This window comes from Macrosteles quadrilineatus, unplaced genomic scaffold (assembly GCF_028750875.1).
Source record: "Macrosteles quadrilineatus isolate MER2022 unplaced genomic scaffold, UCM_ALF_1.0 Scaffold_4__1_contigs__length_99947679, whole genome shotgun sequence".
In the NCBI taxonomy this organism is placed as follows: Eukaryota; Metazoa; Arthropoda; class Insecta; order Hemiptera; family Cicadellidae; genus Macrosteles; species Macrosteles quadrilineatus.
Window position 1 is genome coordinate 43,292,389 of NW_026542597.1, and position 24,351 is coordinate 43,316,739.

A 24,351-nucleotide genomic window follows, 5' to 3' on the forward strand; every position below is an offset into this window, starting at 1 on the left:
GTCTAAACTTATGGTCTTTTGCAGTTTACTTTCAACATTATTTACTTTGAATATTTAATCTAAGCAGTCATATTGTTAAGAATTTGATTGGATATAGTATGGAATTTGTTTGGCAATATTGACATTTAGATTTAGGATTCACTTTTTCCGAGTCCGTTCAATCAAAATGCTTCGTTTTTTTTGTAAATAATGTAACGTCATAGTTCGGTTCGGAGAGATTACAAATAAACATGGCTGACGTTGGGTAAGCAGAAATCTATTTTATTTTTACTTTTATTATTGATCATTTATACTATATTTTGATCATTTAAAATGTATTTGATAGTTAGTTTAGTTGGATAATATTAATATTTCATTGATCTTGGAAGCAAATTAAGAATAGAGGATAAAATAAAATTATATTTTTTTAGTTTGAGAGGTTATGACAATAATAGGCTAGTAGGCTACCTTTGAAATGAAATATTTTTGTTTTCTTGTAAATGTTGAATAACCATTAACCATAATATTTAACGGACCCTGACCCTACATATTTTTAAGAATTTTCGGGTACAGTTTCTTAAACTGGGCTAATTTACGTTAACTTAATATTGTTTGAAACTATCAATTCGATTTTCTCATTATCAGGAAGTTTGGTTTGTTAGGTTAGGTTAGCCTATGACAGTTTCATATAATTGATAGGCATAGTTAAAAATATTGATTATTAAACAATATTTTAAATCGATAGGCCTAGTTTAAATCTATCAGCGTAGCCAAGTTAAGAAATTGTACCCGAATTTTTCGCATGCTTAAACTTTAAGTTTATTCAACCGAAAGCAATTTGAATAGGCCCTACCTCTGACTTACAGCATTTTTAAGATAAGTTAGGCACATGAGGGAAAAAATACCTGTGAAATCTTAATTTCACTAGCTACTGTATTTGCAAATTTAGGACTAGCTACACCTTAACTGGGGTTGTCCTTGTAGACCTACTAGTAACTTAAGTTCACTTAGCTTATGTTTGATATGTATTGGCTGCAACCCAGTGGCTGAGACATTCTCGCTAAAAAGTAAGATAAATTAATCTTATTCGTATTGTAAGTTATGCTATGGTAGATTGGTCAAGATGGAATCGAATTTCTTGCTTTTATCTCAAGAGACTTTACCTTCTTTTTGGTTTACCAACAGATTCAGTAAGTCTAAGTTACCTAATACCAAGTTAATAACAAACTTTCACTGTTATTCATAATTGTTTTGCCCCACAGTACACGCTTGATTATCCGAGCCCCGGTTATCCAAGCCCTCAGGTTATCTAAGGTCACTTTAGGCCCAAAATAAGTTAGGCTATATATTTTTTATTTCCGGTCGTAAAACAATAGTTATATGTAGGCCTACGTTATAGGAATTTCTCCGTTGAAAGAAAAGTAAAACTAACAAGAAACTTGAGAGTTCTTAGAATGAATATTTTTAATAGGTAGGTAATGATTAACTTAGGTACCGGTAGGCCTAAGGATTTTTTTAACGCAAGTTACAAATAATCCGCAAATGAAAATCACATACAGTACTATGTCGGCCGCTAACTTTGGTAAGCTGGACAAGTCTTCTTCAGAACGTTAACCAAAGCAGCGGCATTTCTGCTTCCGGGCCTTGTATCAGTCTTTTGTCAGTGTTCGTCATTACAATGTTTTTATAATGTCATGATCGTGTCAAGTAATGAATTGTTTCATAGTTAAATAAGTGTGTGAGTTAGTTAATCTAAGTTATTCTTACGTTACTCTGTGTATAAGCTTGTAAATGAATATGAAACAATAAATATTTTCTGATTCTGAAGTATAGTTCAAGTCAAACTCAAACAAAACGATTTGAGTCACTGAAAAAGAACGGTGGCAGCTACTGATCTGTGTCACAGTTCTTTGGCGACCAGGCTACTGCAACCGAGGAAGGTAGCTGCGACCCGATAGTGTGAAGGGGTCCATAAAGCACGGGTCACTCTAGGCAGCAACACCTCCAAGCAGCGGCTGGTAGCCCGGTCACACTACTACCTCTGTTTAAAAGCTAATTTCTTGTCGCCATGTCCTCCGTGGGTCCTCATAAACAAGTACTTAAGGATATTTGAAGATGTGTGTGAAAGAACTTTATTCAAAAATGCTTAACTGCTTAACTTATAATCTTATTTTTAAAGAGTTAAGTTTTTTAAGCTGTTTTTATTTTATTTTATTTTACATACCAACGGACAACTCCATTTTTACATTAATACAACACAACAAGATGGAAACAATATTCATAACAATAATATAGCATTCGCTATGGCCTTATAAAAATACATGCATTTGATAATAAAGAATTCTGCCTAATGATTCAACAAGAATAAATAATATTTACAATAAATAACATTAACAATAAATAACACTTACAATAAATAACATTTACAATAAATACTTATACAAATAACATCTAGATAATAAATATATACTGAAATAACAAGAATAACAATACAAATAGACTACTATTAACAGAACACAGCCTTGCCGAGAAAGACCCTGCAATTAGATATAAAAATTTACGATTCAAATATATAATATTGACAATGAATTTTCAAAATAAAGGACTACGTTGAAGCTTCCTCTTCATCGAAGATACACTGTCCAGGAAGAAGTCTACAGTCTCTGGCACGCTGTTGCCCGCCCTTTGCATGCGGACGAGTGCGGCATTCATCCCGTAGTTTGTGCGGTGATGCTGTCTAACAAACAGGTCTCTCGAACGAGTGCGTTGAGGAGTCCGAAATTGAATCTGCTGGAGCATATCAGGGCAGTCAAATGAGCCATTAAGGAGCTTGTGCAAGACAACGAGATCAGCGATGTTCCTCCTGGTCTCCAGATGCTGAAGACCCATCTCACTATAGATTTCATCAATCGGGACTTGGCGGTACAGATAGCCATTCCTCACACCAACCATCCTGGCAAACCTGCGCTGCACCCCCTCCAGCTCGTCGCAGAGATACCGCTGATGAGGGCTCCTCACTGATGAACCATACTCTAGCAGCTGCCTCACCAATGCACAGTACAAAGTTTTCATAGCGGTCAAGTTGGTAAGATTTCTGGAAAATCAAAGAACAAACCCAAGCATTTTGTTCGCCTTCCTGCATATGGCAGCTACCTGAGCCTCAGAATTCAACGACGAGGTCCAAATAACTCCCAAGTCTCTTATCTCCGTAACTCTGGAAAGCTCTTCTCCTCGAACACTGTAATTGAAGAACAGAGGGGCGGTGCAACGATGGAAGGTAATAACTTGACATTTCCCAATATTGAGTTTCATGTTGTTAGTAAAGCACCATTGGTCCAGGGAATCCAAACTGCGCTGAATTATCAGGCAATCTTCCTCCTTTGAGACAGCTGAAAAGAGTTTCACATCATCGGCAAACAGTAAAGAGTCAGTCATAATAGTCTCCGGTAGATCATTTACAAACAGTAAAAACAGTGGAGGCCCAAGACGAGATCCCTGTGGTACACCTGAGGAGGAGACAAATTCTGAGGACAGTGCGCCTGCAAATTTTACAGGCGCCTATTGGAGAGGTAGCTAGCCAACCAACGAACTGAGGTGTTATCAAATCCCAGGCTGACAAGTTTTTTTAGGAGAAGAGTATGGTCCACTGTGTCAAACACCTTTGAGAAATCCAAATAAACTGCATCCAACTGGTGATTTGACATGAAAGCCTCAAGTATTTTAGTTTGGAAAACTATTAAATTAGAGACGGTAGAACGTCGTGATACAAATCCATGCTGACGAGGGGAGATGATGCTGGCTACCTTGTGCTTGATTCTGTCCAAAAAGAGTTCCTCAAACACTTTGGACAACGCAGAGAGGATAGAGATCATGTTGCAGGCATTCCAGCATCCTGAGGTTTTGCAATAAACACTTTGCAGAATTCACTCATTACCAGCTGCTTCTTTGAAGTTCTTATCTAAATACTCCTTTGAAGAAACGTTCCCCAAGCATTTAGAGTTTTGAAATAAATTAAAACAATCAAAAATCGGCTTCCCCGACTACTTAAAGCTCAGTCATCTCTCTACGCTACAAATTACTAATTAATTAGGCCTAGATAAAACAAAACCAGTAAAAAAAATATCAAGTAGGTACACAACAAACCCCATAGTGTATATTTTGAATTTAAATTTATAATGTTTTTATATTTATGATTTCAGAGATGAGCTTTTAGATGGGGATTTAGATGAAAGTGCATTTGACGATTTAGATGGGGAGCAAGAAGATGCTTTGCTAGCAGACGATGACTTTGAATCTTATGAGGTAAATATCAAAATATCAGTTAAACAGTACAATCTTGGTAAATGGAAATTTCAAGCTGATACAGAGGGATTTTTAATCAAGTAAATTGGGAAAACCAAGATATATTTTTTATTTATAATTTATAAAGGTTTCAAATACATAGGTAGTCTATTCTCCTTAGGTAAGCATAACAGCTATGTTTTACTTACTATGAATGCAGTATTTTGTATATATGTTTCAGTATTAGAATAAGCCAAACAAATACTACTGTGTAGTAAATTGTTGACTACAGATTATTCATTGCATAAAATAGTACATCCACTTTCAACATTGCTGAAATTTTGCTGGGAAGAGAACTTGCTTATCCCCGGCACTCTTCCTGCAAAAATATCTATGGATGGTTAATAGTTAAGTTAATACAGTTAAATATACCGTTCATAAACTAGTTGCTCATATACTGCATTGTTTCCGAGTACTCAATGCCTAATAGAGGCGACCGAGGTACTATTCCAGTGCACGGTTTGCATGCAAGTAGATAGCAAAGATAACAAGTTACAAAAAAAGGTGCTGCAAAACTACCCTATAATCAGCACCGTTTACAAACATGGTTTTTGATTTGGTTTTATTTTTGCAGAATTCACAAGTAATTTATAGAGAATCTGCCCATTCGAGTGACAGTCGCAGACAGGTTTACCAGTAAGTAAATTTGACTTGTTAACCTAATAAGAGAAAGTTATACTTAGTTTGTTTTTATCAATTTTATGAGTAACGACCAGCGTCTTAGGACACAACGTATGGGACAGTGTGTAACCTGCCTTCCAATCCAACTGCAGATATGTGAAATATTGTATGTCAGATGATATAACATTTTTTCACCATTTTGTCCTCATAGGTACATTTATTTATTTATTTTTTCACGGTAACACCATTTATACAATAAGTAGTTAGCATAATCAATTACAAGATGGCATAATTTACAACGACACTACATTACTAATGCAATTAATATCAAACAAAACTGAACTTGAAAAAAAACTTTGGGTACATGTAAAAAGATTAAAGCTACAAATATATTTTTGGAATTATTCCTGCTATAGTTCGGCCGCTTAGAAAACGACCTGCGCGCTAATGCTAAACCAATGCTGGAGGAGGTCGCTTTCTAAGCGGCCGAACTATAGTCATAGTTCTTGAACAAGAATTAGTTTATTGATTTAAATTCATTGTATATTGCTCGAATCGTTCTCCTGGTTACTTGTTTATATAATATGCGTACTCGATCCATGTTATCGTTAGATCATATGATGTGACATTATGGCCTGATCGAATCAACCAACCCCATAACCTACCCGTCCATCATACCACCTTCCCCACTATTAGATCACACAACACATCTCTATACATCAAAATCATGAATGCTTTATTTATGATTTATAACAGATAAATACAGAATGGCGTCAGTACAGACTTAATATCTAAAAGAAGTTGTGGTTTCCTACCTCACTGCCAATCGGATTTTTCAAAAATGTTAAATAACTGGTGATTTATTTGAGTAAACTTACCTACTGGCATCTTTGTTCACATCAAGGTCTAGATGTGACAGTTCTAACAGGGCCAATTTAGGGGATCAATTGACGCAAACAGGTAAATTAAACCTTTTATATTTGCATTATCTTGATCCAGAGGCTAACCCATCATGATAATTAAGTCTTAGGACGGCTTTATAACTTTAAAACAAAAAGAGATATCTCAACCAAATTTGGCATATCATTCCTGGTAATGGTAAGCTACTTTTTTGTGTACATGGTGATTGGATGTCACCTATGGGGGACAGCCCACAGGGAGTGAGTTGAAAATTTTAAAGGTAAGCATAGGATATGTAAAAACAATGCCGCAAACTGGACCTCAAATGGACAATCGAGCAAAAAATGACAGCTGTTCAAAGATTCATTGAATTTTCAATGGTATTATACCCTACCTCCTCAGGGGGCACCCCTGATGTGTATTAAAATATTATTGATGAGATTACAGTACAGTATCGCTGACAGTAAATCTGGCTTAAAGCTGGATAATAGCTTTAGCCAGAAGACTGAAGAAAATCAGAAATGTAAGCATATGTGGATATGCATATTAAATTAATGGTCTTTATTTTTAGGATACAATGCCGCAAATTTGAGCTCAAAAGAACAACTGAGTAAACAATGGCAGTCAAGATTCAAAATGGAAGATTCAATAAATCTTTGAACGGCTGCCACTTTTGACTCCGTTGACTATTTGAGGTCTGGTTTGCGGCATTGTTTTGAGTTCAACAAGACCTTAAATTTGATGCACATATCAACATATGCTTACCTAAGATTTCTAACTTTCTCCCTTTGGGCCGTCGCCTATACGTGACTTCTGATCACCATGTAAACAGAAAAGTAGCTTACTATTACCAGTAATAATGTGCCAAATTTGGTTGTGATATGTCATTTCTTTTTAAAGTTATAAAGTCATCATAAGACTTAATTGCCACCCTGTATGTATGTCATTGATAAAAAATAAAATACTATAAGAATACTAGCTGACCCGGCGAACTTCGTATCGCCTAAGTTATAGGTTTCCCCTAAGACAGACCGATGGAAAGAAAGTACCGTTACGTTTAATTTTCAAGATGATCTCGTTCGCATCGCTCAATCACGTCCTGGTTGAAGTTCGTTCGCTACGCTCACTCACCTTTGGGTTGGAGCTCGTTCGCTACGCTCACTCACCTTTAGGTTGGAGCTCGTTCGCTGCGCTCACTTGCCTTCAGGTTAGCTCGTTCGCTACGCTCACTCGCCTCCAGGTTGAAGTTCGTTCGCTACGCTCACTCACCTTTTGGTTGCAAATTAGCTGTTGTCATAAATGTAAAAGAAATAATAGTGCTGCACCCTGTTGGTAATCCTTGTAACTTTAATGCTATTGAACATCATAGAACAGAACCAACTTGTATAATTGAAACAGCTGTTAAGATTCATTAATTCCATTTCTCATAAGGTTAACATGGGAAACTCCAGAGCCACTGGGGCGGAGCCCTTTTAAGAATTTCGAAACGGGAAATAGTTTACGTCCGATTCGCATACCTACAGAATTTACACACCAAATTTCATAACGATCGGTGAAGTCGTTCCGGAGGAGTTTGCAGACAAACACTGTGACACGAGAATTTTATATATTAGATTAATATTGAGAAGTTAACAATTTGACCAAGCATTTAACAATTATTTTACAGAGTTATTGACCAAGTTCATGACGGTGATGAAATCCTCGAAGACGGAGTGGAAGATGATGTTCTTGACATTGCTGTTGTTGATGAACTGGACGAAGCCGAGTTGGACAGCCAAGGAACTGACCAGGTAAATAGATCAGACATAAACAGCTGAACTCAAATTAGGTTGGAATTAATTCTAAACCTGTTATTTTGACGTGTACGCTGTGACCGTGAATTGTATGAAGAATGTTGGCCTTTCAGCCTTTCATAAAAGGCATTAACATGTGTAGCCTACATTTTTTATTTGATTAATTATTTTGTTGTCAAAGAAACTTATAGCCTAATCTAAAGAATAGAAACTGTAACTCATCAAAAGTAGAATAGACTACTTTTGATGATTTACAGTTTCTTTTCTTTAGATTGTTTTTTGAATTATGCCAAATATTATTGCATCCGAGAAGTTGAGGTATATATACCTAGCAAACGTAACCAAGAATGCAAAGGAGTTCCTTATTAAAGGATTAACTCCTTATCTAGAATCTAACGGGTTTTAATCATCTATAAAGGCTTACAATATTTCTAAAAAATATGGGGTAGGCCTAAATAAGAAGATAAGCCAATATAGGTTGGTTTTTTTTAATGAAGATTACAACCATTTATTTATTTGCAGAAGCGTAATTTGTGGTACTATAACAAAAAGGGGTAAGCCTACTGACGAGTAGTAGGCCTATTTAGCGTGATGTAAAAAAAAAACCCCCACAATTTGAAAACGCCTGGCCCAGTTACTGAACCATATATAAACCAATGCCATTGATAACTGATTTCCTTCTATACTGCTCAATATTGTCAGGTTAAGTGTAAGAAAGGGCCATGTGGCCCTAACTTTGCCTGAAAAAATAAAGGATTTTCATTTCATTTCATTTCAATATTTGAGTTACAACAGCTCCAACTGGGCTATCCAAATTGATTTCAGAGAGAATTTTAAAAACCTAATTTTGACCTAGAATTTTAACTAACGTTTTTAAAACTTTTTAAAAGTAGGCAGAATTTGTGATCTCAGTCAAAAAAAAATTATCAAGTCAAAATTTTAAATATGTCTTGCAATCTTGTAAACATAATCATTGTCTTCTGCAATCGCTGCAAAATTTTGAATATCTCCCGCAATCTTGAACATGTTTTGTTGTCTTGTGAAATCATCATCGTCTCCCACAGTAACATAAACGTTATCATTGACCTCCCCAGTTGTGTAAATAACCTTATTATCTTCCATTGTCATGGAAATCGTCATCCTCTTCCGCAGACGCTTAAAAAAATTTAAAGATCCTAAATTTTTGTAAAAACCCAACCATCCAAATTTTGGCTAGGCCTATCTGAATGTGGTACGGTCTCAATTGAATCAGATAGTAATTGGAGTTGTACCGTTTTTACTTAAGAATATTCTAAAAATAATTTTTTTTGTCACTCTCCTTTAATTAGTATTACTGTATGTGGTGTAGTTGTTGTAAAAGCAAAAGATTTTAGTTGCATTTCTTTTACAGGGATGGACGGATAGTTCTTCAAGAACTAATGAAGGTCAGTCACATTTTGTTCAAATTAAACACAATCCATTAAACCCTGGAGCAGGCGCTTAGCCTTTAAAATGTGAGAGGGGAATCACATAACCTTTAAAATGTATTCAATTTAATTAGATTTAGCAAATTACCCATTTAGGGAATAGGTATACTATTCTCGATACCGATACCAATGTCCATGTATCGGTGGTATCGAGAATCAGTATCAATAATCGACACATCCCTACTTAAAACTATCGTATAGATTTTCTTTTTAAAATATTGTATATGAAACAATTTGTAATATTTTACCTTATGTAATTCATGAAGGAGTATTTTTTAATTTTTCCTTGTGTTCATGGTAGTATTTAGCATTTTAATTACCTATTGTAATCAGAAATTCCCGTTGATTCCTCAAAGTCCCATATGTGTTGGATGATCAAGATAAGCTTGTAATTTATACAGTCAAACCTATATAAGACGAATTTCAAAGGTGCAGGGGGAAAAACATATTATCGAGGTATTCTTAGTAAAGAGGTTTCTTTTATCAAGGTTTAATAGGTCCTACTGCCGTTGTTCGTGTTATAGAGGTTTCTCCTTGCTCTGAGACAATGACTGAGGAAGGAAGAGGGATGGGTGGGGGTTTCATGTTGTGACAAGCTTCTGTTTGTTTTGAAAACTATGTGCTATGGAGGTTAAAATCATGATTACTACAGAGGTGTATTTAGCACGGATCTTTATAAAAGTTTCAAGGGGATAAAATCATTAAAAAAATAACTCGTCATATCGACGAATTCGTTATACCGAGGTTCGTACTAAGGAGGTTTGACTGTATTGACTTTAAAATAAGAATAATGATGCTAGATTGTTAAATCAAGACCACTAATCATGATGTTTCAGACAGTGGTAAAGACAGCAGTGACACTGTGGGTGTCTCCTCCTCTACACATATCCTGGTCGGTAGAGGGGGTGGGGAGAGTGATGAGGAAGACACAGAGGGAAGAGGCAGTCGCTTCCGTTCTGAGAGAACCAATGTGATATCTCTCAAGGGAGCCATTGGCAGCAAAAACCTCAAGGACATTCCTGACAGTCTAGGTGGGTGACAAGGCTAGTAGATAGAGAGTGTGGTACATCTGTCTAGAGTGTCTAAGTTCCATGATTCCAAAATAGCTTTCAGCAGTCGTCTTGTTTTAACGCCTTGGGACTGGATCCTGGCCCAAACAATCCTTGATAAATTATATGAAAGGTTTGGAGAGAAAGGGCTAATTGCCTGAGAATAGGTGTGAGAAAGGATAGGATAAGCAGGCTTACCTTAAAAAATGTAGGCATCCCACTTCATTCACTACAGAACACAGAAGAAAACACAAACAAACAAAATAAACACTGGATATTTCGAGGCCACTGGCCCCTTTCTCAACATGGAGAGTCACATTAGATATTAAGAGTCTTTCACTGCTTCGTAAATTATATGAAAGGATATGTTTTGAAACCTCGTGGAAAATTGGTAAACCACAGTAGGCCTACTTCTAAACAATATTGTATAAGAATAAACCCTGGAAAATGAAAGAGCTGGTAAAACAGGTTTAGGTTTTGTTTATGTGGTTATGGACAAAGCGACAAGTGTCCATGTGCATGAATCAAATTCAAGTCCATAATTCAAATCCATTCCAAAGATACCATTTATCCTGAAACTTTGGTGGTATTGAGGACAATCTCAGTTTCTTTGTGTGACATCTATCAGTCTAGATTCAAACAAAGAATCAGGCTGTAACTGTATTTTCTGTTTACTCCTTACGCAGGGCCATTTTAGGATGACTAAATTTATTTTTGAGGTGTTGCCTTCCGGATTACTTAACAAATACTAATCTAGAGGTTAAATACCTTGTTGCCAACGTAATCCTTGGTAGACTTAATGGCTACCGGTTTCGACACACTTATGGTGTCATTGTCAAGCCTAGACGTGGTTTTTCGCTCCTAGGAGGTCGTCATAAAGTCTTCAAAAACACATAACGAGACGAACAAATAACAAAAAAGAACACGAACACACATTTTAACGAATACAGTATGGCCATACAACTCACGGCGCGGCTGCGGGTTCAGGGTGTAGGTCTAGACTGACCGTCGCCGTGTCCTTCCCCTCCCCTCCTATCCTTTGTTGTTATCAGTGCCATTGTCTTCCGATAAGTTTTGAATGAATGAGGCTGCTTCGTAAATAATATTTGACTCAAACGATGTTTTTTCATTGAGGATGTGTTGGGGATGTTTCTTGCCGGCCTTGAATATCTCATATTCTTCGATTGTATCCAGGAAACGACCTCTTTTTCTATAAAAATGTAATACATTGATGGATTTGTCAATAGATGAGACATCGTGGTTATTACTTATCAGATGATCAGCAAATGCAGAATTGGGTTTGTGGACGGATGGTTTTGGCGGATGGTTTTGACTAAATTTAATGTAATTGAAAATTTACTACCTGATGGAAGTTATTTTGTGTTGTGATGTTATTTTAAAATCAAGTCTAACTTGATTTCACCAAGTTTCAATGAATTAAATAGGACCAAAACCCGGTTTCATAATGCAATATATTCCAGACCAGGTAAAGACTTCTATGAACAATGGTGGGGGTATGCAGTATCGAGGACGAGGTCCTCGTGGTGGTATGAGGGGCAGGTTGGGGCCCCGAGTTGGTATGATGGGTCGCGGGGGACCAAGACATCGTCCTCCCATGATGCATCAGCCTCAGATGCCCCCACCAGGCCACAAGATACACTTGAACCCACACTTCCGTGGAGGGATGCACCAAGGTGAATAAAGCTTAGTTCCTGATCTTATTTTATAACTTGACAAGATCCAAGATTATATTTGAGATCACAAGATCCAAAACTATTATTTAACAGAATCAAAATATCAGAAGATATAAAAGTACCCTACAGTCATTAGAAGAATTGCAGTTTTACATTGTGAAGTTAAGTAATGAAACAGACTGTCCTTTAAGTAAGTGTAAAATATGTAAAAATAAAAAAATAAAATACTCATGTAAAAATACTTATGTAAATAATATTTTTTTTATTAGTCTGTTATGTATTCATTTATAAAAACTTATTGAAATTTCAATGTTTTCAACTCAACCAACAAACTTGACAACTTCTTGGTTCGCAAATTGTCCACTTGGTGCGGTTTTGCTGTAGCTACAATCTTATTTCAAAAATTATCGGCCACGATCACGTTATGAAGTTAGCAGTGACATCACCATCGTCTAGTGAGGTTGTTGCAAAATTGTGGCTAAATCTTAAAAGTTTTTTTGTGGCAAAATCGTAAAAGTATCATATGATTGGGGCAATTTTCATTCGCGCAATCATTACAGACTTGTTTTCTGTAATTGCTAGGGTGATCCCTTGCCAACTGTTGGCCTGGCAAGATTTTAAAATTTTGGCGACCAGCATACTCCTTGTCATAATAGCTTAAAATGTACTATGACTTTACACCATTTTATGATCATAAAACCCCCCTTATGCATACATGTGACCTTTTGGCTCAATGTTCTTTTTGCGTTTTTAGTCAAATATCTCCGTTCCATTTACGGGTGTAAAGGGTTTTCAAGATCTTAGTCAAAGTGTCAGTATTATAAAAATGTATAACATTTTGTAGTACTCCATTGTTTAGTGACTTTTAACAGGAAATTTGTGAATTTCAGGTCCTAATGTGTGGGACAATGACAGACTCCCTCCTCCTCCAGGCTGTGAAAACTTCCCTCCACCTCAGGTAAGGGTGCAACAGTTTGCTAAGTAGACCTAGCTTAGTAGAAATCATTCATAATATGGAGGGTGTTTCAAAACTCTCTCCCGAAACTCCCGTGGTCATGTTCCTGTCAGCTTTCCATCTGTCAGTGTGTATGTTCTTTTTACAAACCTTCCCATAATTTTGGAACCACATGAGGTACTAACTTCAAACTTAGTATGTATATGATGACTACAGTCGGGACCACATAAGTTTGCAGTTGAGGGAGGAGCCTATTTACTCCTATATGGTTTTCAATGAACCAATGAGAACAGTGTGGTGTTGCCAAATCTAATTATACCAGCTGATTTGAAAATATAGCTTTGTATATTTTAATTAGTGTTGTCAATGGGTGATGTAGCAACGTCGCACTAGCCTCGTCTTGTGATTAGCTGCCACTAACTGCAAACTTATGTGGTCCCGATTTTAATTAATAGCAACTATTCTTTTCCAAAGCATCAATTTTCTACTTTGTATAGATTCAAAACGGCAACCATTTTAATTTTTCAAAGCTTTAATACTCAAATACTCATGGAGAACAGATAACTTTATAATGTGAGCGGCAAGCCTGCTGCTTCTCAACATCGACTAGCCAATCAACGAAGCAACGTAGAATTGTGATTAAAATTTCGTGATATTCGTCTTCACTTTGTGAATAAAATGACCTGTCACTTAATTATAGGGAATCGCCCATTCGATTTATAGAATTTGTACTGGGCCGAGTTATTTCTAAGAATTAAAGGGAGGCAGTAGCAATGACCGCTGGGATGGGGTAGCGCGCCCCCTCGGTTTCACAACAATAGCTATGTTTTGACAACAGCGGATTAGGCCTGACCCGGTCTACCCGTAGACATTTTCACTCTTTAAATGGCCGGAACTGTATGTTTGCCTACTACAGATGCTTATGCCCTGCATTCTTTTTTAATGATTCTTGAAAAAGTTGCATCCAATCAAATTTTCTATTTATTTTTTCTATAATCATATAACTTATGAGCTAATGAAATGTTGTGTGACAATAAGATATATTTATTTGTCTATACTCAATACAGGACATGGGATGGAGGGGACCTGTGCCACCTCACTACATGGGTAGGCCACCACACCCCCCTCATCCCCACCATCACCCACACCAAGGGCCACGTGGGCCGTTCCCTGGACCTCAAGGATTTCCACCTCACCACCCTCCTCAGGTAACTGCTGATATCATGGACTAAGAAATTGACAAAGTATTATAGGTATTTTTATGTTTCACCCTCATTCCTCCAGTTTTTTCAGATATTATTAATTAGAAATATATCAATATTTGTTAGGCAACTCTGTTTGGTCGCAAATTTTCATGTCTGATTTTTTGTTATTGTTTAATTGTACTAAAAATTAGAGATACAAATATATAAGAAAAAATGTTTTATTTTGAATATTAAGCGAGATATGGAGCTTGAAAGTAGTAAATTTTTAATCTTTGGTACCAGTTCACAGGGAGAATAGGTAATGCGATTCTCACCAAAATTTGCATTCAGGTGTGGAAAAATAAGATAATAATCACTAGCGATTTAAAATTAAAAAATTAAAAAAAAAATTATTTTTCATTTTTTATAAATTTTTAAAAAAATTGAAAAAAAAAATTTTAAAAATTTAAAAATAGCTCTTTGTTTTTGGGAAAAATGTATCTGTATGTTGGAATAAAAAAAATGTTATATGTTAACTCGTTTGGGCTGTGAATTCGTACCTTTGATGCCTTGCGCTGTCGGAGCACTACTCGTTGAGAGTTTGTACACTAACACCGGGGCTTTAGAATGCTTTAACATCACGTAATTATTAACATCCTTTAACATTGAAAGAATACGTTTATCGTTGTATTCTAAAGCCCCGGTGTTAGTGTACACACTCTCAACGAGTAGTGCTCCGACAGCGCAAGGCATCAAAGGTACGAATTCACAGCCCAAACGAGATAACATATCACTTTTTTTTTTATTCCAACATACAGATACATTTTTCCCAAAAACAAAGAGCTATTTTTAAATTTTTAAAATTTTTTTTTTAATTTTTTAAAAAAATTATAAAAAATAAAAAATAATCTTTTTTTCAATTTTTAATTTTAAATAGCTAGTGATTATTATCTTATTTTTCCACACCTGAATGCAAATTTTGGTGAGAATCGCATTACCCATTCTCCCTGTGAACTGGTACCAAAGATTAAAAATTTACTACTTTCAAGCTCCATATCTCGCTTAATATTCAAAATAAATAATTTTTTCTTATATATTTGTATCTCTAATTTTTAGTACAATTGAACAATAACAAAAAATAAGACATCAAATTTTTGACCAAACACCCTTAAAGTATTTTTAGCTTTCCCACTTCAAACAGTACTGCAATAAATCTCATTCTCAAGTTGTTGGAAGTTTTAAAATTACTCTATCATTGCTTTAAAAACCATAAAAAATGAACATTTAAAAACCATAAAAGCAAAGTAATTAGAGTTGTTATTAAAAAGGCAGAAACTGTGATTTTGGCAAAGATCATAGCAAAATCTAGAACATCTGTGATTGCAGCAAGATCTTTATTTTCCGAGGTCTTGTAGACATCATCTTTGTCTCCTTGCGGTCATGAAATTTCATAATAGTTGTCCACAATTGCGGTGAAAGTGTGAATTTTTTGTTCACAAAATCTTTACAGAAGTGTTCTGCGATTGTAATAGTAAACGCTCGGCTCAACTCAGCCTTTATGTGTATAGTACCATGAATTTCTGTGAAAATCTAACTATCCAAATTTTTCATTATTAAAATGTATTGATTTGGATAGTTGGAGTTCTACTGAAGCTTCATTTACAAAAGTTTCTGACCCATTTAATGTTCACAATTTTGCTGCAGGGCTTCGAGGAGCCATTCCGCCAGATGGACCATCACCAACAGAGTCCGCCTAACCGTATTGTACAGTTCAACGAGAACTCCCAGCTCATTACAGTGGAGAACCAGCACTTCCAGCGACCGGGATACGACCAGAACTTCGGCCCTCCCCCTAACCAGTATCAACCTCCCCCTCCTCCTCAGTTCAACAACAACATGTATCCTCCTCAGTACAACCCACCCCTGAGGCCAAACTTTCCCCCGAATCCTTATCCTGGTCCAAATCCTAACCCTAATCCAAATTATGGTGGATATCCTCCACCGGAATATCAGCAGAACCCGCCGTACCAAAATGAGTATGACAATTGGAACTCACAACAACCTGGGGAGTTTTACCCCCCAGGACCCCAAGGTCCATCTCCGCCCTTTAATCCGCCCCAGCCTCAATTCCGACATCCACAACCCTCATTCCCCAACCAACCGCCAAATTTCAGGCCTCCGCCCCAAAAACCGTTTCAAAATAATCCTAAAGTTTCTGTGATGAAAAGGCTGGCGCCGAGGCTACCGCCCATCAATGTGGCCCCGACTAAACAAATGAGGTTTGATCATAATAAGCCTGCAGTCAACACTAGGAGTAATTTACAAGAGATCAAGACTATAGACACCCTACCTGACACGACGACCAAACAAGATAATGAGCCTGATGTGGAAGAAGATGAAGAAACGAAACAGTATCGTATGAAAATTGCAGAACAGAAAGCGTTGAGGGAAAAAATTTTGAGGGAAAAGGAAGCTCGGAGGTTAGCTGCTGCGTTGGAGAAACAAAAAAATCAAAGTCATATTGATAATAATTCAAGTAAGATTTAATTTTCTAATAAAAAAATAGTTTTTAGAGAGAAAACATTAGGATTTAACTATTTTAAAGTTATAGCTTAAATGAGTTTCAATATATCCGACTCTTGGATATAAAAAAAATGTTTCAATATTGCTAAACATTGATAATTAACTGGTTTTGTTGCAACTTTTTCAATTTTGAATTTACCTACACCATCAGCATTTTTTACATTTTTTGATAGGGAACAGTCCAAACCCTGTTCCTACTCTTGTCTCGACCTTGTTATACAGCGTCATTGATTGATGCAGGCAGAGATCAAATTGATGGACCATGCACGTCACTAATATATTCTGCCTAACACCTGGAATAATAATACTTCATTTAACTTCATTGAATTTTATTGTCTTCCTATCTGTTACATACTAACATGATAAATAAGTTGAAAATCTCTTACAGCAAAATTACAAATGTCATCTGGGTGTAGAATCAATCTTGTTAATTATGATGTTAATTGAAAACGTTTATTAAAAAATGCAGTAGGTAATAATAGAAATGTGATTTTTTAGATTCTGGTCCTACAACAGTTCCTGTACAACAGATGGTTGTGAATCCGGTTCAAGTGCAACAAAAGGTTATTGTACAACAGCCAGTTCAGCGAGTGCAACCCCAACAGCGGGTCGGAGCTGTGTCCCAAGTGCGGGGAGCGGGCCAAATGCGGGGGGTGGGCCAAGTGCGGGGAGCGGGCCAAATGCGGGGGGTGGGCCGAGGTAGGGGATCTGTGAACAAGGTGCTACAAAATTCCAGAGGCAAACAAATGAAGGCCCCGGTCAACCAGGCCAAACCTAACTTGCCTCAGGTCCAGATACAAAATATACAGGGAACTGTATATAAAATTGTAAAAGTACGAACCAAAGAGGGTTCCATTGTTACCAGAAAGGTATGTAATATGTTATTGATTCTGAGTTTTAGTCAAACCAATATCAACATTTGAATGTGTGTAGTCACTAGTTAGATAGTTTAGGCCACTTATGTATCGCATATACCCTCTGTTTAGTACATAGCCACAAATAAAAACTTTGCATGTTATATTGAACTAGGATGGTATAGCTGTTACTTTCTTCTTAAGTACAAATGCAATACTTAAGCTAAGGATTGTCTGCAAATTAAGGTATGCAATGAGCTCCAGTAGCTTTATTATATTTTTTTAGACGTCTGTCAACTTTTAACAGACTTCAGTAGTGGTTGTAGTGGTTGTTGACCTCCCATCCACGGAAACCTAATCACAGAACAAGATTATACTTGGCAGGTGTGCGTTGACTTCCTATCACATTGTTATTAGCTGATGACCAGACCAATTGCTGCTTAGAGGGGTAGAATAGGCTAGATAGTAGAGGGAATTCAAAGAACATAACACTTGCATCAGATTTGTTGGCTGCCATTGATACTATTGCAAGACCTTAGTTGTCAAACGATCCTCGTGATTCTGCACACGTAGTGTTCTCAGTTTTGATATGTATCAAATTAACTTATAATTGTAACTTATCTGTGTTATAATATCTTCTGTATGCTCCTTTATAGATTACAAGACTTACGTATTGCATGAGTTCCATGACCACTCACTCCCTGTTATTTCCTTTCCATTTCCAGACAAAAAGTAAGGTAAGCCTGAATAAAATTACACTGATGAAATTCGCCATTTTCCAAAACCACTGGTGTTCATAAACACTAAAATAACTGTTGGAGTTACAACATCATCCAATTTACTTATTACCTGTTTTATAAAATCATATGTTATATATCTAGTTTTGTTATGATAAAAAAAGTAAATAAAAGTTATTATTGTGTGAGTGTTATTAAAGAATAGTTGATTCAATTTTAACAGATTATGAGACTCAATTAAGTGAGGAATATGGAAAGAAATATGAGTAATCACATTGAACTTTTGAACAGAAATAATTATGACACATGGAAAATGCAGATGGAAGCAATTTTAGTTAAAAATGATTTGCTTGGGTATGTGTTAGGAACCATTAAAAGGCCTCTAGAAGAAGGTGAAAGAATGACTGCTTGGCTAATCACTGATGCAAAGGCAAAGGCAGATATAATCCTCTCTATCAGCCCAAGCGAATTAAAGCAAGTGAAAGGATGTAACACTTCAGCAGAGATATGGGAAAAATTAAAAGGCATTTATGATTCCAGTGGACCAGCAAGGAAAGCCTTTTTGTTGAAGAAGCTAATTTTGGCAAAACTGACACCTGATTATGATGTCAGAGATTACATGAATATGTTTTTTGATGTAGTGGACAAATTAAAAGGAATGGAAATCGATATTAATGAGGATCTTTTGACAATTATTCTTTTGTATTCCCTGTCAGATGAATTTGAAAACTTTAGAATTGCTATTGAAACTAGAGATGCACTGCCTTCTCCTGAAACTTTAAAAATAAAAATTGTAGAAGAGTGGGAAGCGAGAAAAGAACATGGTAAGAAAGAGAGTAGTGAAGCCCTGCTAGGAAAATTTCAAAACAAAGTTAGATTTCAACCAGGAAGATTTTCAAAAGACTCTTATAGAAATAGAACGGAATCAGTTGATTTTCCGTTTCGATGCTTTATTTGTAAAGCGATCGGGCATAAAGCAAAATTTTGTCCCAAAGCAAATAAAGATCAACAAAACGTAGCGATTGCTAAACTAGAAGAAGTAGGACTTAATTCTTCTGTACAAGATGACAGTTATTTTGGAAACTTGTCAATGAAAGATATACAGTGGTGTTTGGACAGTGGATGCACTTCACATATGACTCATGTGAACAGTAAATTTACCAAGTACAAGCCTGCAAATGGAAGAAGTATATCTCTTGCCAACAATTCATCAACTGATGCAAGAGGGGTTGGAACAGTTAATATGACCATTTTAAATGGGAGTACAAATCTAAGCGTTAATTTGTATGACACTTTGTATGTACCAGAACTTCGAACAAACCTGATGTCTGTAGCTAAAATTACTGACCATGGGTATCAAGTTTTGTTTAAAAAAGATGCTGCTTTGATAATAGATCAGAATGGACAGTCAAAGATCCAAGTTAATGGTTAAATGGACTTTATTACGTACAAGAGAGTAGTGAAGAAATGAATATAAGCTGTGAAAAATCAAGTCTATTGTCTTGGCACCAACATTTTGGACACTTGAACTTTAGAGACTTGAAAAGAATAATCAATTTAAATATGGTTAAAGGTATTAAAGTGAACACAAAAGAGCTTATTCCACAATGTGAGGTGTGTATTCAAGGAAAATTTACAAAAAGACCCTTTCCTAAAAGTGAAAGAACATCTGAAGTGTTGGACATTATTCACTCTGACATCTGTGGACCAATGAAAACTGAGTCACACGGAAAATCTCAATATTTCATTACTTTTATTGATGATAGCTCAAGATGGGTTGAAGTTTACTTTTTGAAGAAGAAAAGTGATGCATTAGATTCTTTCAAAAAGTACAAGAACAAAGTAGAAAATTTTACTGGAAGAAAAATTAAATATCTTCAAACAGACAATGGAGGAGAGTATGTTAACAGAGAGTTCGATGGATTTTTGAATTGTAATGGTATTCAGAGAAGATTAACATGTAGCGGAACGCCTCAACAAAACGGAGTGGCTGAACGGATGAATCGTACATTAAACGACATGGCAAGATGTTTGCTCATTGAAGCAAATCTTCCTCAAACGTTTTGGGCAGAGGCAGTTGCAACAGCAGCTCATGTTAGGAATAGATGCCCATCAGATGCAATTGATGGTGTATTACCATATCATAGATGGTATAGGAAAATTCCAAATGTTTCATATCTAAAAAAGTTTGGTTGTAAAGGTTTTATCCTAGACAAGACAAATGACAAGTTTCAATCAAGAGCAAAAGAAGGGATATTTGTTGGTTACTCAGATGTATCAAAGGGCTGGAGGATGTGGTTACCCGAAGATAGGAAAATCATTACAACTCGAGATGTAGTTTTTGACACATCTTCCTTTCCACATGTCGATGCAAATCATACTAATTCGAGCTTTAGGGTATTGCCTGTAGACAGTTTACTCCAAAGACATGAAAAGGTCGAAGAAAATCAAAGAAGTGTTCAAGTTGATCAACCAAAAGGTACTGATGAGAAAAATGTACTTGATGATAGGCAAACATCAACAAATGAAACTAAAGAACATATGTCAAATGAAATGGAAGAGATTGAACATGATGAGCCATATATGATTGATGGGGATAATAATGGAGATGATCATCAGAACAATGATATTAACTTGAAAGTAAGAAAATCTGAAAGAAAAACAAAAGGTGTTCCTCCTAACAGACTATCATTAATAGCTCAAGGAAATGTGATTGAACCAAAATCTTGGAAACAATTGGAGGAATTGTCTGAACCTGAGAAAAAACAATGGGTTGTAGCAGCTCAAGAAGAAATGGAAGCCTTATTAAAAAATGATACATGGGAACTTGTAGATTTACCTCCACAGAAAACAGCAGTTGGATGTAAATGGATATTTAAAGCAAAGTATGGAGATGACGGTATGGTTGAGCGCTATAAGGCACGTTTAGTAGCCAAAGGTTACTCACAGAAATATGGAGAAGACTATGATGAAATATTTGCTCCTGTTGTTAACTCAACAACAGTAAGAATTTTACTAACCATAGCAGCGACAAAAGATCTGACTGTGCATCATTTTGATGTAAAAACAGCCTTTTTAAATGGAAAGTTAGAAGAAGAAATATATATGCAACAGGCCGAAGGTTTTGTGAAATCTGATAATGAAGATAAAGTTTATAAATTGAAGAAATCAATTTATGGGCTAAAACAAGCAGCTCGGGCCTGGAATGAAACACTGAATACAACAATGATGAGCATGGGATTTGAAAAAAGCAATTCTGACCCTTGTTTATATACGAGTAATACTGATGGAAATTATACATATGTAGTGGTTCATGTTGATGACATTTTGTGTGTTGGATCAATTGAAAATGTCAAGAAAACATTTCAAAAACTGACACAATGCTTTGAAATGAAAGACTTAGGAGTTGTTCACAACTACTTAGGAGTTGAAATTGATAAGATGGATGGAGACTTTTACATTCACCAAAGAAGAAAAATAAATAAAGTCATAATTGAACATGGACTGGAAAACAGTAAACCAGCAAGAACACCAATGGAAGTTGGATTTATCAACTCAACAGCTATGTCACCAGATCTGCCAGATAACAAAATGTACAGGAAGGCAATAGGATCACTTCTTTATCTTGCAGTGACATCAAGACCGGATATTTTGTCAGCTGTTGGAATTCTAGCTAGAAGAGTTGAAAAACCCACCCAAAGTGATTGGAATGCTGTAAAGCGAATAATAAGATATCTGAAAAGTACCATTGACAAGAAATTAAAATTAGGGGTGGAAAAAGAATTGAAATTGTCATGCTATGTAGATGCTGATTGGGGGGGTGATTTAGCAGATAGAAAATCAATCAGCGGAATGATGTACAAGTTAGGAAACAGCACTATAAACTGGATTAGCAAAAAACAGACCAATGTCACTCTTTCTTCAACAGAAGCTGAATTCATGGCCGCAAGCATAGCCACTCAAGAAGTAGTGTGGTTAAGACTATTGTTGAAAGATATGGGCTTCCCCCAAGAAAATCCTACAGTAATATTTGAAGACAATCAGAGCTGTATCAAGTTTATTGAAAATGAAAAGATAAGTGCTAGAATAAAACATTTAGATATTCGAAAACATTACGTCCGAGAAATGATAAGTAAGAACGAAGTATTTCTGGAATACTGTCCAAGTGAAAATAATCAAGCGGACCTTTTAACAAAGCCACTTCTAGGGCAAGTGTTTAAAAGATCACTCTTTTACCTAGGACTTTACTAGGCATGATGTTGAGAGGGTGTGTTGGAGTTACAACATCATCCAATTTACTTATTACCTGTTTTATAAAATCATATGTTATATATCTAGTTTTGTTATGATAAAAAAAGTAAATAAAAGTTATTATTGTGTGAGTGTTATTAAAGAATAGTTGATTCAATTTTAACAATAACAAATAAATTATCCTGTATAATTTTTTTTTTACAATTTTGCTACCAAGACTGATGTACGGAGAATACGATAGTTACATACCTTTTTGTCCTCAGTCTTTTTATTAGTATGGGGTGTCTAGTTTTGGGTACAAGAACCCATTTTCAAACCCACATCAAATTGGTTGGTAAATAAATCTGACAGAAGTCTTTGTTGATATATAAACACATGTAGACACATAACATTCACAATTTATTAAAAAACATAAATATTTTCATTTTTTCTTTTTACATTGGTAGAGGAGGAACACAGATTTTCTTTTCGGCTTTGCTTTTATTTTGGTTAAAAATTGACTTAGGCCAACTGTGTTGAAATACATTTACAATAAATAAAACATTAAAGGACACTAAAAAAATGTGTTGGAAAAATATAAAAAATCGGGCTTCAACGGGTTTTACTGTTATTCTAATTTACTTATGCATTTTAGCGAATTTCCCTATAGGGAAGTAGCTATTACCGTAGGTCTCATGGTAAGACTTAGGCCCGGGACTGATTTACTTTTTCATTTTAATGTCCCCAGAGGCCAAAAACACCATTTGTTCAAATTTATATATATATATATAGATTTATATATATATATGTGTCCGTGAACACGATAATTTGAGTAATTTTTATCCGATTTTGATGAAATTTGGTTTGAAGGTGTAAGGCGGGATAAACTTGAATGAGTTCGCGATCCAGCATGATCGGACCATGGGAACAGGGTTTTATGGGGTAAAAATTGGTTTTTCTCACTTCTTACCCTCAAAACACAAAATTTCCCAATTTTCCCTAAACCTTCTTAAAGAGCTTAAAAAAACAAACAATTCAGTATATCAAAGTATTGGTTACGGAGAAAACTAAAAAAATGGTAAATTTAAAATTCCCATGTTATTCTTATGGAGAATATTGTAAAATGTTGTAGTTTGCTTGTTTATGGATATATTTTGATCAAACTTGGCAAATTTATTTATTTTATAGTAAGCTATCAATATTTTACTAAAAACACACTACTTTATTAGTTTCCTTGTAGCAGCAAACCTAGGTACTCGTTAAACCTAATGTTATTTAAATAGATCAATTGAAAATCAATTCGGCCAAATGGAAATTCGCTTAGACGGCAGGTTTGCTGCGGCGGGGGTATTTTTTCTAGACACCCATTGATATAACACAAGGAGGAGGAAACAAATCTCAAACGAAGGAAATTCATTTACAAGAAATAAAAGTCATAAAACAACACAACCAAAAAACATGTGTTGGAGAAATAAAAAAATCTGGCATCAATGGGTTTTACTGTTTGTCACTATTTTACTTATTTTTTCTAGACACCCATTGCTATAACACAAGGAGGAGTCACCACATCTTTGACGAAGACTGTCACCAATCCATCATCAACTGGCGTCACAGTCAATTCTAATAGAAAAGTTCTCCTGAACGTCAATAACCAGGTGCATAATTAATTGTAATTTTCTTATAACCAGCTTAAAGGTCCATTTCCTATCCTGCGACTGTTACGACTTTAGTCTAGAGCCGTACGGCCGGAGACGCTTGTCTCAATTCCTATGCCACGACTCCTACAACTCCCACAACTAGTGACTATTGAAATTGCACTACTGACCGTCATGGAATAAGCACAGTTGGCAGCGATACTGGGTTTGCTGGGGTTGGGATATTGGAAAAAAGGAGGAAAAGGAATTATTAATGTGCATGGTGAAAAACAATGAACAACCTAATCCATTGTTCATGATACGGTTAAAA

General features: G+C 35.8%; 1 protein-coding gene across 1 annotated transcript in view; it reads left to right on the plus strand.

Moving 5' to 3' along the window:
- The first annotated feature begins 217 nt into the window (after window positions 1–217).
- Window positions 218–24,351, plus strand: part of LOC128992888 (histone-lysine N-methyltransferase SETD1B-like) — a 29,916-nt gene continuing 5,782 nt past the window's right edge. Inside the window, exons 1-12 of the mRNA XM_054416633.1 lie at window positions 218–244; window positions 4,179–4,281; window positions 4,895–4,956; window positions 7,508–7,631; window positions 9,025–9,058; window positions 9,937–10,131; window positions 11,631–11,843; window positions 12,734–12,801; window positions 13,866–14,006; window positions 15,687–16,518; window positions 17,064–17,434; window positions 23,919–24,041. Coding sequence (XP_054272608.1) covers window positions 231–244; window positions 4,179–4,281; window positions 4,895–4,956; window positions 7,508–7,631; window positions 9,025–9,058; window positions 9,937–10,131; window positions 11,631–11,843; window positions 12,734–12,801; window positions 13,866–14,006; window positions 15,687–16,518; window positions 17,064–17,434; window positions 23,919–24,041 — 2,280 coding nt within the window. The 5' untranslated portion in view covers window positions 218–230. The remainder of the gene's footprint in view (window positions 245–4,178; window positions 4,282–4,894; window positions 4,957–7,507; window positions 7,632–9,024; window positions 9,059–9,936; window positions 10,132–11,630; window positions 11,844–12,733; window positions 12,802–13,865; window positions 14,007–15,686; window positions 16,519–17,063; window positions 17,435–23,918; window positions 24,042–24,351) is intronic.